The sequence below is a fragment of the Onychostruthus taczanowskii genome, unplaced genomic scaffold (genome assembly GCF_017590055.1).
Source record: "Onychostruthus taczanowskii isolate IOZ18803 unplaced genomic scaffold, ASM1759005v1 scaffold41, whole genome shotgun sequence".
Taxonomy (NCBI): Eukaryota; Metazoa; Chordata; class Aves; order Passeriformes; family Passeridae; genus Onychostruthus; species Onychostruthus taczanowskii.
In genome coordinates this window covers 6,720,824-6,736,098 of record NW_024501571.1, presented here as the reverse complement: position 1 = coordinate 6,736,098, position 15,275 = coordinate 6,720,824, and the positions used below count along the sequence as shown (strand labels likewise).

The 15,275-nt window shown below is 47.6% G+C and overlaps 1 protein-coding gene across 1 annotated transcript in view; it reads left to right on the top strand.

The window, feature by feature from the left end:
* Positions 1-15,275, top strand: part of PLXNA4 (plexin A4) — a 456,808-nt gene that overhangs the window by 359,586 nt on the left and 81,947 nt on the right. The window contains exon 10 of the mRNA XM_041413432.1: positions 9,656-9,856. Coding sequence (XP_041269366.1) covers positions 9,656-9,856 — 201 coding nt within the window. The remainder of the gene's footprint in view (positions 1-9,655; positions 9,857-15,275) is intronic.

Below are 15,275 nucleotides of genomic sequence, written 5' to 3'. Positions count from 1 at the left end.
TTATTTTTGGGTATCTTTTTCTATCTCTGAGCCTTTCTGCCCTGCAGTCATCCAGCTGGCAGGGAAAAAAGCTGGTAACTTGTTCCATTTTTGCAGTAACTTTCAGCAGAGTTTGAGATGTACTAATTCTTAGAATCATAGACTGGTTTGGGTTAGAAAAGACCTTAAAGATAATCTCATTCCAACCCCCTGCCATGGGCAGGGACATCTCCCACTATCCCAGGTTGCTCCAAGCCCTGTCCAGCCTGGCCTTGGACATTTCCAGGGATCCAGGGGCAGCCACAGCTTCTCTGGGCACCCTGTGCCAGGGCCTCCCCACCCACAGAATAAATAATTTCTTCTTAATATATTATCTCATCTCTCTAATATCTAATATATTTCTGATCATTATGGTGGTGGATCTTCAGGGAATCTGTCCTGGTGCACAACAGCTCCATCCTTCCTCCTCTCATCGAGACCTCCAACCAAACTACCACAGGATCTGAGAAATGAAAAGGGCTTTTCTGAGAGCAGCACATCCCACCTTAATGCACATCTTGTTTTCTTAGAGCTCAGCCTCACCTTGTGAGTGACTAATGAAGGACCTACTCGTGTGATTTCGAGGAGCAGCTCAGGGTTGGAATGAGAGATACAAGAAACACCTGATACTCAATACTCTGTCCCTGCTGTTTTTCATAACAGTTGGGCTGCTCATCTTTGTCATGCAGGATTATCTATCCCACAGGACAGAGTGATCTCAGAATGCAGCAGGGTAATGTTCATCTGTCCCCGCCAACACAGCATCCTTGAAAAAAACACCGGGAAGAGCTTATGTTGTTTTGAAAGCCTAGCTCAGTGCAGTGCTATTGTAATGCCTCAAGTGGCTACAGGGTTTTCTGGTTCTCTGGATATCTGCAGGAATCCTTGTGGCACCCTGCAGTCTGAGGGAGGAAGGACAATTCCCTGTTCAGACAGTCCAGGGTGATGTCTTGGCTTGGAAGAATTTGCTTTTCTCCATTGTAGCACTCACCGCTTTGGGGGCTGGCCAAGGAGAAACATTCTCAGGATGTTGAGGCTGCAGATAAGAGGTGAGGCTGGAATGTGTGTCCTGCCTCTCTTGGGGCATTTCCAGGATCCCAAACCCTCCTTCCCTGCCTGCTCTCTGAGCATGAATCCATTTGCCTTGGCTTGGCTGTTATCTCATGCTGCCGTGGATCTCGGGGAGGGAGAGGATGATTAGAGCTGTGATATCATGGTCCTGACCTTCCCACTGTGGAAGCCAAACTATGATGATTCCCTGGGCTTCTGTCCTGGTTTCTAAAGGAAGTGACCTCTGTGCAACCTCCAGCCCATCTGTTCCTCTGTCTTCTCCACCCACTGCCAAACTCTCTGACCATTCTGGGCCTTGTTGGGCCAAAGTCTGGAGGTCTCAGAGTTCCAGAGTTTCTACTGGAGTCTGGATTCTGGAGTTCTCAGGTTTCTACTGACTGCAAAAAATGCAGAGCTTTAGAGGAGAAATAGGCTTTCAGTCCTCTTAGGAAGAAAGCACTACAGCTTGGGCTCAACCCTCGTTAGACCTCAAAAATCCCCATGGGAGAGTGTTGTCATGGGAATGCTTCCCACTTCTGAGGAATTCCTGGTTGGATAATGTCCCTTATGTGTGCCAAACCCATTTCTTGGCACTGGTTAATAATGAACTTCGTTGAGGAGTGACAGGTCAATGTCATTGTCCTAGAATCAAAGTGATTTGGGTTGGAAGGGACCTTAAACATCATCTAATTCCAACCCCTCTGCCTGGGCAGGAGCATACATGGAAGTTCTTGTGAACTTCTGGTAGAACTCCTTGCAGAAGGACAGAAGGCTGGCTGGGAAGGGTGCAGATTTATATAGGCATAATTAGAGAAGGAATTAATTACTCTTTTATGAGCTGCTTGTGCTCTGCTCCGTGCCTTCCACAGCTTTGCACAATCCAGTTTTCCTGTGTGAATTGTTTGGAAGAACTCTCTCACTTAACCAGGGCTTTCCTTTAACAAAAGACAGATTGCCCAAGTAAATACATGATTTTCTTGTCTCTTGCACACACACCACCTTCCTCAGTGCACATATTCATATTATTTATGATTTCCAAGCTCAGGAAGCATCAGGACTGAGGCTGCCCACGTGTCCCCAGTAGCCTCTTTCCAGCGAGCAGATGGACCTCATGACAAAACCATCGACTATTTTTGTCACTGGTCCACTCCCCTATCCAGTGACCAGAAGGCTCCTGCTCTCTGCATCATTACTTCTCCTTCTGAGAGTGTGTCAAAGCAGCAAAGGGCTGAAAGAAAGCTAATGTTGTGTCTCTATTTAAAAAGGATATATGTGGCGCTTGGATAATTATGGCAGCCTGACCTTGATCCTCGTGAAATAATGGACCAGCTAAGAAAGACTCTATTAATAAAGAATTAAAGGAGGGTAAAATCATTAATGTTCATCAGCAGTGATGTGTGGACTGACTACAGAGGCAGAACAGTCCTGGGTTAGGATCAAGCTCTCAACAGACCTGGGTCATTTCCCAGCACTGCCTGCGTGGCCTTGGGGGAATCACTTTGCTCCCAATCACCAGGGGTGGGCAGTGAGCCATGGGAGGGGAGGCTGCTTATCTTCATTTAGATCCTGCTTTTGAGCAACCACTCTCTGGTGATCAGCATCACTCATCACTCCCCAGCCTCCACAGCACGGAGACCAGGGATCCAGGGCAGCTGAGCTGATGATCTCCTGTCCATCAGTGAGGAGGTCTGCAAGAGGTTTCCGAGTGAAATTTTGGATGTCCCATCCCTGGGAGTGTTCAAAGCCAGGTTGAAGCAACCTGGGACAGTGGAAGATGTCCCTGTCCATGGCTGGGGCAGGACTGGCTGATCTTTAAGGTCCCCTCCCACCCAAACTATCCTGTGATTCTGAGAATCAATGAAGTTGAATGATCTTCTCAAAACCAAACAATTTTCATCACTTGCGAGTTCCACAGTTGGGAGGTGGAGATTCCCCATTTAGATGCAACCAAACCAGTTCACTGCCTGAGTTATCCTGCAGAGCTGGTGGTGTGTGACAGCAAAGAGACCCCTGGGCTGTGCCAAACAAGCAGTGGAGATGAGAGGCTGTGACCCAAGGTGCTCAGGCATGGACCTGTCTTTGTAGGAATATTTCTGAGCGGGTTCAAGGGCAGATCTCATTTTGGAGTTAGAACAGACTGGGGCTGGATCTCAACTCATCTTTAATATCCCTTCCAGCCCAGCCCATTTTATGGCCTGCTGGTCTCCCTCCAGCTGTGGTATCTGATCTGTGCAAGCCACCACTGACATGTGCAGCTGCCAGAGTGCACAGAGCTAGACCAGGGCCAAATCTTTCCCTGGCCTGGCCACCAGCCTCCAGGCCAACCCCCTTTTGCCAGGCACCAGAACCCCTGGCAATGCCTGACAAAAGAGAGCTGGAATGTGCTCCTGAGTGCCTGGAAGACTCTTAACTAGAAAGGAGCCACCAGAAGTGACAGAGATGCAGGGACTCAATTATTCCTTTGTTGTCTCTGCAGATGTTTACACTTCCCATAAATCCTGTTGCTTTCTCCTCATCAGCTGCCTTTAAAGTTCGGAGCATTTTCCTCATGTATTATTACTTTTCCTGTGCCAATAAATAAGCACGCCATCAATCAAACTAACAACACTGTAAACTTAGGAAGTGCAGATAAAATATATGGTGCATTAAAAAATTCTTTGACCGGGTGAGCTTTTTTCAGAGCTGGTTTGATTGCTGCTGGTGCCGATGTAAATTTGGGAGAAGTATATCCAGAAATTTATGGAGCTTGGATTCCTGCCTACAAGGCATTGACCTGATTCCACTTTATAACATAATAACGTTCCCCAGCACTGTTTGTGTAAATTTTAAATATAATTTTTACGACGCTAAGAATTAGTGGTATAATAATGTAAACGCAGCGTGGACTGTAACTCACCCCTTCTCCTCCTGCACTGGGGATTGAGAGCTCCTTGCTGCTTCCTTCTCCAGACTATCCAGGATCTGGGAAGCTGTGCAGGAGTTTAAAAGGTACCAGCTTGGCAGACCTGGAGCCCTGGGTTTGCAGCAGTACAGGGTGGTGACCCGGTGTGACCGTGCAGAGGTGTGAGAGACAACTTCAGGAAACTTCAAGAAACAAATTCCAGGCAGTCCCTGCTGCCTCTCATTTGTAAACTTGCTGCCTCTCATTTGTAAACTTGCTTTTTCCCTGCATTTTATCCAGGTGAAATCTAATTTCTGCAAAGTCAATGAAAGGTTAGGAGTTTTTTGCCTCTCTTTTGTCTGTTTTCCCTCTCCTTTTTCTCATTGCTTGCCTTCTTTTTCTTTCTCTTTCCTTGGTCTGCTTTTGTTTTGATGGATTTTTTTTTTTAAATCTAGTTTAATTTACAGAGCATCCAGATGCTGTGGTCTAGATATCTTTATAAAAAACCCAATCCCTGCCTCTCAACTCTTACCCTCTTGACTTGATTACAGCAGAGTGGGCGGGTGACAAAGCCAGAGGGAACACAGAGAAAACAGAACACTGCAGCTCGGCAGAGCAGATGAACAAAAGATGTATTTATTTACGTAATAACTGAGTAAATAACATTCTGAGTTTCATTTCTTACGGGGTCCCAAAGGGCCTGAGTGAGTCAATCTTGGCCACCGCTTAGATTCACTGTGTGGTCATTTATTTTTCAGGCAAGATGCCTTAGATAAGGTGCAAAGATGGTTGCTGGGTGGGGGACATTGAAAGGAAAGTTTTTTTAAAAAAACCGTGTAAAGTTGAGGATAAAGAAATGGATTTTAGTGGCAGGAAAAAAGAGAAACTGGATGCTTTGAGTAGTGATGGAATTAGTGCTGGAATGAAGTAATGACGGAGCAATGAAGGAATTAATGGTCTGTTCCTGAATGGAGGTGACTCCTACTCTTCTGGGAAAGGAAGGGTGAAAGCCCATTGCAAAGGGTTGAGTTTATCTGGGCAGTGATTCCCCCAGGGCCCTCAGCATTAGGTGAGCTTTAGTTTCCTTCCACAGAATGTGGAGATCCAGCCAGTGCTGCCAGGGATCATGAGGGAGGAGTATGAAGGAAAACCTGGAAAGGTTCCCTCCCCTGCATGCTCTGGCTGACAAGAGATGCACAAGTGAGGATGTGAACCAGTAAAATGTGGGGGCTGTTGGTAGCTGGGGGGTTCATTGTGTTAAACCTCCATGGATGTGTTCCCTGTTCCCATGTGGAATGCCGGTCACCCAAGGTAGATAAAGCTCCTTTTCTACTGAAAACTGGAAAACACTTTGATGATCCTTTGGATCATAATCCTGGCCAAAAACCCCAACAGAGAGCGAAACTGTGCAAAATAAGTTGGGAGAAAACCTGTGCAGTATCACAAGGCTGTGAGACATCCTGACATGCCTTTTCCTAGGAGAGGAACTCGGGGTATTTTGTCAGTCTCCAGCTTATACTGGGAAACAACACAGTGAAACCTCCATGAAATCATAGCTCTGGATGTATGAAGCACCATAAAGAAACCAAACTATTTCAGGGCTAAGACAACACGGCCTCAGAGAGGCCTCCTCATCCTCTTTAGCAGCATCCTCATGATGGCTCTCACTGGAGACCAGCTCAGGCTCAGCTCTGATGAAGGCCATAACACACATATGAGAGAAAAGGTCTTCATATTTCTGAGACTTTATTATTCCTGCAAGCTACAACAAAACACATTTGCAGGCGCTCTATGAGGAGTTATAAATATAGAAAATTAAACTACCATCGACCCAATGAGTACAGCTCATTTCGTGCAGTGGTTTCACTGCAAAAGCTCTCTGACTTGGTAATTGGCAAAATTTTGGTGATGTGAGGTGTGCATCGCTGCTGATACCAGTAATTGGCAAGGGTGGAGGATATTATTTTAAATGGACTGACTCATTTGAAAGCATTTAAGAACTGGAATGGAGCTACACACATAAAAAGAATCAACAGTGATTCTCTGGATTGCCAGCTCCCCTTAGAGTCAGGCAAAAGATTTAATTTATTATATATCAAAGGCAAAAAGGGATGGGATTGTGCCCATCCTTGGTGCAGTTGTTGGCAGTCTATGATTTTATTTCTCTGCATCCTATGAAAACTGTATTTTTCCAACCTAGATGATGTTCATAGCAAAGGAGAAGGGTGAAGAGAATGTGTCTCCAGTGCAAAATGTCCAAAATAACTCCTTTTTACAAAGCCTTCTGCTTGGGTCTGCTCTGGCCAGCTTGATGTTTTACCCTCAAAAATACAAACCTGGCCTGTTTTACCCTTAAAAATACAAACCACCCAAAGCTTGACACAAAATGAGTTCTGTGTTTGAATCTGAACCCAGAGCCTGGTCCAAGCTCTAAGGTTTTATGCAGTACATCACCCAATGAAATTGCCTTTTCCCCTCCCCGTTTCAATTAGAAAGAACATTAGGTCAATCAGATAAAGCCACATTGGGAGGATTTCCTCTTTATGGCGCTTGCCTCTTCAATTATCTATAATGAACTTCCTCACAGCACTGCAAAGCTTTTTATATGCAAACGAACCCTGTTTTGGGGCTGCCTCAATCACGGCTTGTTAATGAACTTGAAACAAGTGTTATCAGAAAGGTTACAGCACCAGTGGTGGAGGGGGACAGGATAAAGCCACACAAGAAAGACCAGGCTGAAGAGCTGGGATTGGCCTGCAGGTAGCAGAGAGGACTATCTCCAGCCTCCATCCCACAGCCCCCATCAGAGGCTTTTCTCTGTGGCACACATCAAGTGAAATGCCCGCTCCTGGGAAACGCCTGCTCGGTGGCAGATAGGGCTTCCCCACCCTCCTGCCCCACTCATTCCCTCTGCCAGAGCATCTCTCTCTCAGCTCCTGGAGCTGGGGAGGAAAAAAAAAGCCAAGGAGAGGCTGCTGCCAATGTCTTTCCTGGTGCCAAGAGAAAGAGAGGGAGGTGAGGCAGGGGCTCCAGGACTTGTGCAGGTGATGGGGAAGGGTCAGGATGTTGAAGACATAAGGTCCCAAATGGTGTTTGCATCTGCTGGTGTGATCAGTACTGAAAACTCCTCAACATAGCCTGGATCACCTCCTTCTTCTGCCCTCTGGGGTTTTTATTTGTCTTAAATCAGCCAGGATTATAGATTATGCCTCACTTTTTTGTGCTGAGTAGCTGCAGGGAGCCTTAATGCTGGTGTGCCATGGTGTGGTAGAACCATTGAACCCAAACTTGGGAAGACTTTCCAGATGGTTAAACCTTGCTCTTTTATCAATAAGAATGCTTCAGTGACACTTTACCCATTGTGTTTTAGCATTAGGAGCTCCCTGGAGAGGTTTCATCACAGAACAGAGTAGCAGCAAGGACAGAGAGGGCTGGAACAGGGTGTAACTCCTCAATCCTCCAGCCCAAGAGTGCAGAGGGTGGCGGTGATAAAGCTCATCCCTGCATTGCAGTACCCCATGGGTTTTCCACCTCCAACCCTTCCTCCTTCCAGCCAGGTTTATGGGATGGGCTGTTAAGCCTTGGCAGCACACATCAAGCCAGGCCTTGTGCCAGATTATCTCAGGCAAAGAGCCACTGGATCCAAGGTGGTTCAGCTCCACCCAGCTCCAGTGGCTGTGCTTGGCTGGCCTGGTTCTGGTGCCAACCTGGGCAAGGCCAGTTGAAGCCCATCAGTGGCTCTCAATTACTTCCACCATGAGCAGCAAAGGGCTGTAAGTGCAGCCCTTCAAGTGATCACCCTGTGAGTGCAGATGAAAACTCATCTCTCAAGCTCCTCAGTCTGGCAGCCCCTTAGGACAGACCCTCAGATCCTCTTTGGGACTGGGGATGGTTCTGCACTTCACTGCAAGGGTGTATTGGGTGCTTACTGGGTTTTCTGCCTGCCCCTGGCCAGGGATGAGCTCACATCCTCGATGTGATGAGTGCTGGCTCTTGTAACAATTCTGTCCCCGGCTGGTGAAACTACAGATGTTGAACATCTGATCCATTTCTTTATCTCCCTCAGCTACTTGCTTCAGTAAGATGCTCCCACCATCTGCTCTAACAAGATCCCAGGCTCTCAATGAGCCATAAATTCCACTTTTTAACCCTTCAGTCCCTTTCCCTACTTTTCTGCCCTGAATCAGTCATTTTCCTCCTGCCCTCATCTACATTTCTCTGTCTCTGCTGGAAACAACTGGACTTGGCTTTATCTTTGGGCAGGACAGGCAAAGGCTGCAGTAATTTCCTAAATAGCTGATGTGGCCCCAGAATCCATGAAAGGGACATCTTGCAGCTGTCTGACTGTGCTATGAAGAAGCAGAGCATGGCCACTCTAACTAATTAAGCTGTGCTAATTAATAAAACTTTAAATGCAGCCACCTGCTAGGCAGCTTTGGGTGCCCAGAGTTCACCTGTGTGAGGGCACCACATTAGCAGCACCCACTTGGCATTTCTCCTTTTGTGAACTAGTGGAAAGCTTTTCCAACAGGTCTCCATGCTTTTTGTGGCAGTTATTTCTTGGCAGATGGGTCTAGATCTCTGTAATGAATATTTTCTCCTCTTCTGAGCCAAAATAAATTCTCTTTTTAACAACCATGACTCCATAGGTTCCAACAGGTCTTGCTGGAGCTGTGCCTTTTGTACAGTGGTGTGTTGGCTGTTGGGAACTCAGGAATTGTGCTCAGATTTTTGCTTTATTCACTTTCATCATGGCATTGTGACTGGGTTAAGTCTGTGGAGAGAACATGATTGCTTTTCCATTACCTGAATAAACAGAGCAGGTATGAAAAAGCACCAGAGGTGGCTTCCCTGGGTCCTGGAGGCTGAAATAAGCCAGGGAGGTATGAAAGGATGGTGAAAGCAATCCTTCCTCACCTGTTTATCTGAGCCTTCCCAGGCTTTAGTAACTCTGTAATAAACCAAGGCCCAGGGAGCTGCAAAGGCTTTGTAATCAGGCAAATTGAGAAGGTTGGGAAGCAGCACAGTCTCGGGATCTCCTCTGGTCAAGATGACCCTGAGATGTATTTAAAGTCTCTTTTCCCCAACCCAGCTGTCAAAGAAGGAGTCAGAAGTCTTCAGCTCATGTTCTCAAAGTTGTTTATTATATCTTATTTAAACATTTTCTGTCTGGCCTGCCGAGGTCTGTTCAGCAGGTCAGTCCAAGGCACACTGCACTGCCCTGAGGCAGTGCTATCTCTTAATCCTAAAAACTACGTGTACTTTATTTACAGTTATTTTCCAATACCTATCATCTATGTTAGACTGTGTACTTCTACTCTAAACCAATCCAAATATACTAACATCACCCAGAAGATGGAGGCTAGGAAGAAGAAGGAAGAAGGACAGGACAACGCCCAAATTCCTCCATCTTGTCCCCTATAGGAAAATTCTTCAAAATTCCACCTTTCACCCTGTGACAACTACTGTTATGCTACTTAAACTTTTGTGACTTGTAATTCTTCATATAAAGTTGGTAATTTGCTCTGTGAGTTGAGATCAAAATCCCAAGTGTCTTTGGCTTCCTGCCAGGGTCTCCGAGCCCCCTGCCAGGATTTTGAGCCATCCAGGGCACCCGAGAGATGCCCTGGGTTCCGACACCACAGGATTTTCCTGAGGCTGGGAAACCCGTGTGCTGACTTGGCGACTCGTCTGCTCTCTCCCCAGGACTGCCCCCAGCTGCTGCAGGCCGAGAAGATCCTGGTGCCCGTGGAGGTGATCAAACCCATCACTCTGAAGGCCAAGAACCTGCCCCAGCCCCAGTCGGGCCAGCGTGGCTACGAGTGCATCCTGAACATCCAGGGCAGCGAGCAAAGGGTGCCGGCCTTGAGGTTCAACAGCTCCAGCGTGCAGTGCCAGAACACCTCGGTGAGCTGCAAAGGGACACACCTCCCCACAGCACTGTCCCCAGGGGCTCTGGGGTCCTGTCACAGCCTTTCTTACCTGATTGAGGGTGCTGGAGTTGTTTACTCTGGAGAAAGAAGGCTCAAGGGAGACTTTATTGCTCTCTAGAAGCACCTGGAGGTTGTGGTGAGGTTGGGGCCTGGCTTTTCTCCCAGGGGAAATGGTCTCAAGTTGTGCCAGGGGAGGTTCAGGCTGGATATTAAGAAAAATGTCTTCACTGGAAGAGTGGTTAAACGTTGAAATAGGATTAAAGCTGGGGTGGAGTCACCATCCCTGGAAGAGTTCAAACGAGGTGTAGACTTCACCATATGGTCTATTGGGCACAGGGGTGTTCAATCAAAGGCTGGATTTGATGGTCTTGGAGGCCTTTTCCAGCTTTCATGATTCTGTGGTTCCAAACACAGGCGGGAAAAGGTTGGCTGGTAGCTTGAAACTGCCTTTTTTTCTCCTTGGGCTGGCTGGTGCCACCACTCAGTGGTGTATCCCATCCTCAGGCTGGGCTGGAGCACCTCAGCTGTGACCCACAGGCAGTAATATCAGCTTAACCTGCTCATATTCCCACAAAAAGGGCTTCCATTGGGACAGGTGTTGATGTCAACGTGAGAGTGAAGGTTATTTTGAGGGAGTTTGATGATAAAACCCCATCTAAACAGTCTGACACGTGCCAGCATGAAATGGGTCAGAAAAAGGTGAGAACACAGAATCCCAGAATGGGTTGTGTTAAAATGAACCTTGAAGATCATCCAGTTCCAGCCCCTTTCATGGGCAGGGACACTTTGCACTGGACCAGGCTGCACCAAATTCCATCCAGGGACAGATGGGATTAGGCTGAGTCAAACCTTCCTGCAGCTCTCACATGCCCTTTGAGCAGTCTCTCTGTCTCTGCCCACCTCCACTTCCCCACCCGAAGTGCAGGACCTGTGACTCTCCTTGCAAGGAGCCTGTGTGAGTCATGGCAGGGCTGTCACCACAGCAATGCCATTTTTGGGGACAAACCCAGTCACCTGCCAGCAGCCAGGAGCTGAGCCCATGTGCCATGGATGCCTCTCCTCCAGAGGTTTCTCCACAGATCCATGTCTCCAGGATATGCAATGAGTCCTTTCCATTGCTGCTGCTGTGAGATGATTTATTAGTCAAAGAGCTAATTACAGGCTTTAGCCATTTCACTGCAGCTCTGCCACTCCACTGCTGGGCAGTGCTTGTCACAACATATTCTGCTGCATTAAGCAGGGCTGAAGGCTGCAGGCAGTTCACATTTTACATCTGTTGCAAACAAGCAACTTCCCAACCGATGCTCTCTTATTTGTTCTTTCGTCTCCCTCCCTCCCATCTCTCCCTGATTTTCATTACTGGTTAATGGCCTGTGAGCATTCAGGTTTCAGGTTAGAAATGGACAGACTGGGAAGTTAAGGAGGTATGTGCATTTTCTTCAAAGTATTATTTTAAAATGGTGGAAGCTAAGGGGGAATTGCATGGTCCTGGGCAGAGATTATATCTGTCCAAAGAGTCTTAGAAGGCAAGACAGACCTTTAATGACCCTTTAGAGTCATAAATTCTCTGGCACATGTAGGCATCCCAATGAATTATCTCATTTAAGGATTACTTAAGCATAGTTGGGCTGAGCAGGAAAGTAACTTCAGCCAGCCTCAGCATCCCACATTGCAGAAGCCAATAAAAGACTGGTTTTGACAGGTAATGGTGATTATTCCCACACTACCTGCATGCTCCAAGAAATTGCCAGTGCCTGGGACCGGAGAAGTGGGGTTTGATGAGTCCCCAGATGGATTTGCTCATAGGATGCCTGAGTGCTGTGACTGCACCATTTTGACTTTAATGTCTGTTTTCCTAAGCCAGAACACTCAAGGCTCTGCCAGAGCTGCAGAGGGTGGCAGGGCTGAGCCTCAGGCTGCTGCCAAGGCACTCCATGACCTCAGTGCTGAGTGCTGAGTGCTGTCTGCAGGATGCTTGCCCTAGGTTTGGTGGTGGCCCAGGTGGATCTCTTTCTTCTCCAGGGAGAGAGGCTCATTTGGGAATAAAATCAACTCTTTTCTATCCTGTTTCTGCCTCTTCTCTCCCTCTGCCCTCCCCTTTCCCTCACTTTCCTCCTTTTTCCTTATTTTTGCTTCCCTTGTCTTTCCTTTCCTCCCCTTTCCTTCTCTTGTCTTTCCTTTCCACCCTGTTTTTCTTCCCCTTCCTTTTGAAGGAGCTTTGACTCTGATTTGAGGTCTTTCTTCTTTCTTTCTTTTTATTTTTTCCCCTGAGAAATGTTATTTCATTGTTGCTTGGAATTTGCCAGACACTGAGAGAAAGAGATGTGGAAGGGAGAGACAGACAAAAGAAAGCAGCATTCAGAGAGATACAAAAAGGCAGCAGAGAAGCCCTGGCTGGTGGAGCAGGTGGCAGAGGACACAGACAATAGGGAAGGAGTGCTGGAGATCTGTCTCCATCATGATTATTTCCTTCCCTGCCAGAATTAGCATTCAGGCAGGAGCTGATGCAACACAATGAGCCTCTGCTCCGGGGGTCACCTGGCTTTGGAAAGAGCTGTCTGAGCCTGTTTGCAAATCGAACCAACCCCCTCTGGCAGAGCTTTTTTACTCAGCACAGTTGCTGGAGGAGGCACCGAAAGCAGCACCTGCATTGCAGGCTTGGAGAAGGTCCAGGGGAGGGTGGGAGGATGTGCTGTGGTGGTGTGTCCCTGAAGGGATGCTGTCCTGCCAGCAGATCCTCCTGTTGGTGCTGCATGCTGGACCAAGCAATCAGCCCTGCCTTGTTTTCCTGCCCCCTCCCATCTCACACAAGGCACCCAGGAGCTCAAATTTCCCTCTTGCAGAAAAAACTTCTGCAAAACTCAGGATTTTTCCTGCTTTCACATGGGATAGAATCAGGGAGAGAGCCTTAACTTTTGCTCTGCATTTCTTGATGCCTCAGGATTTACACCAGGGATCAGAGCCAGCTTAAGCACCTTTTCTAAGTGGCTCCAACTTCAGTTAAAGATGCTCTCAGGACACCCGGGTGTGAGCAGCCTGTCTGTCACTAATGCCACATCCAGCAGTGATGATCCCTGGGTGCTCAGCCCAGTCAGGAGCCAGATCTGCCTCTCTCCCTGTCTTTCCCAGAGATATTTCATTTGATAACAGCAATAAGTCTCTGCAGGCAGCACCATTCCGGACAATTATTGTTCTTGTCAAGTGGTTTGAGACTCTCAGCTCTGGGCTTTGTCCTCTGTCACACCACCCAAGGCATACAATTATCACTCAGAGGGACCTTTCCTGCCATTCCTTATTGCACTTGTGATAGCCCTGCCAACAGCCCGGACGTGGAGGGATAGGAGGGGATGAAAAGCAAGGGAGCTAAGGAGACATAGAAATAAGGAAGTAAAAATGTCAGCAGGAAGGGCTGAAATTGCTGGATGTATCAGGGCAGAGTGCAATCTTCCCAGTGGGAAGCAATGGGAGCCCCAGCACTTGCAATCAGCCCAAAATGATCAGCCTTTGGCATGAGGAAGAGGGAGGTGGGGAGGGCTGACCCACCTGAGCATGCCATGATCAGTGCCATTGCCTGCTCCAGTGGCTGATCCCACATCCTTGCTCAGTTCCTGCCTGCCCCTGGCCTTGGCACAGCCTGGTTCCCACCAGCAAAATCCCTGCTGATGATTTTGTCCTGAATCCTTCACAGCTCTGCGTGCTGTGAGACCTGAGGTGGTGCAGCTGAAAGTGCTGTGTGGCTCAGGGACAGGAGAGCAAGTCAGTTCTATTTGTCACATCATTGCACTTCAGCAAGAGATCTCGGTGGCATTTGACTCCGTGGTGTGGCTCACTGTGAAGGGAGTGATAAAAAAAAATCCAGTAAGAAGCAGAGCTGAGAAAAAAAATGAGGAGCTATTCACAGAAATCATGGGAAAACACAGTTGTGGGTGGCCAAAAGATGAGCAGAGGGCTGTGAGTTGTGGAATCAGGGAATGGTTTGGGTTGGAAGGGATCTTCAAGATCATCTAGTTCCACACCTCCCACTGGGAATGTCACCCTCATGCATCCATTTGTCTAATTATTATTTATCTACATTTAACTGAAAGAGAAACCCCAGTAATCATGTGGACTCTGTGGGTGATATCCAGATATAAAAATTCAGTCCCAGCTCTGGGAAGCAAAGGATGCAAGGAAACAGAATGACAGTGAGCAAGAAGTTTTCTGCCTTTTTATGGCTGGAAAATTGATGCAAGGAAAGATTAAATGGTTTCCACAGGATCATGAAAAGGGTTGACGGCAGAGCCAGGTACAGGAATCAATCTCTGGATTTGAGCTCTAACCACAAAAGTGGTGTCAGAGAAAACAGATCAACACTAAAATTCTGCTGAAATTTTGCAGAAGTTTCCCCATTATTGGACATGTTTGAGGTACAAATGGGAAATACCATGAAACCACTCTGGATTTATCATCCTGAGTGTGCTGAAGCCAAATTACCAAAGGGCAGGATGCTGCAAGTGGTCAGGCGTGGGTATGGATTTGCCCAAACTGCAGGAGTATCTGATGCTACTGGAGAGTTTAAAAGACAAAATAAGGATACTTGTGAGTTCCAAACATTGCTTCTGTGAATTAAAACAGCTCCTTCCAGCAGCTTTTTGGCATTTCCTGAAGAGAACCAGTCTGTGTTCCAGGCAGCACAGCATTTCCTTCTCAGTCAGGTCCCCAAATTGCCCATAATTTCCTGTTTTGATGAGATTATTGTGATTAGAATCCAGACTGGTCAGACTTAGGGGTCAGATTTGCATCTTCTGGGATGCTTTGGCTGTGTTGGAGGCAGTTGTGCCAGGAAAAGTGGAGAAACAAGCTCTGATGGCATGAGCACTTCTCAGGAGTGTCCGGGAAGCTCTGCTCTCCTGGAGATTGATGCTCCAGCCCTTTTTTCTCCGCTGAAATGCATTTCCATCTTATTGTCACGGCTGAGCAAGTCCTTTTCAAAGACTCCTGTTGAGTTCAGTGGGCTTTGAAGAGGGGTCACAATGAGTGAGCAGCTCCTGTGGTCTGAGGAGGACGGAGCATTTCCTCGTGGTGCCTTTGCAGATTGCTCTGTTTCGCTGCCATGCAGCCCACGCAGCGTCGGATGGGGTCGGGCAGGGGCAGTGTGAGCATCCTCATCCCAGCTGGCTTCATCCTCGGAGCTCTTCCGTGGGATTTATCCCCTCACATCCCTTTCCAGGTCTGGATCAAGCCTGCTGGGTTAAAAAAGTCTAATATGTGGTGGTGCAGACAGATAAGATGTAAAATCCCAGCTGAGCTCCTGCTGCTGTTGCTGGGACCTTCCATGGGAAGAAAGACTCCTGGAGATTCCAGCTGCCTGTCCCTTGGCAGCCCTGCCTGGGCTCTGCTTCCAGCTCAATCCC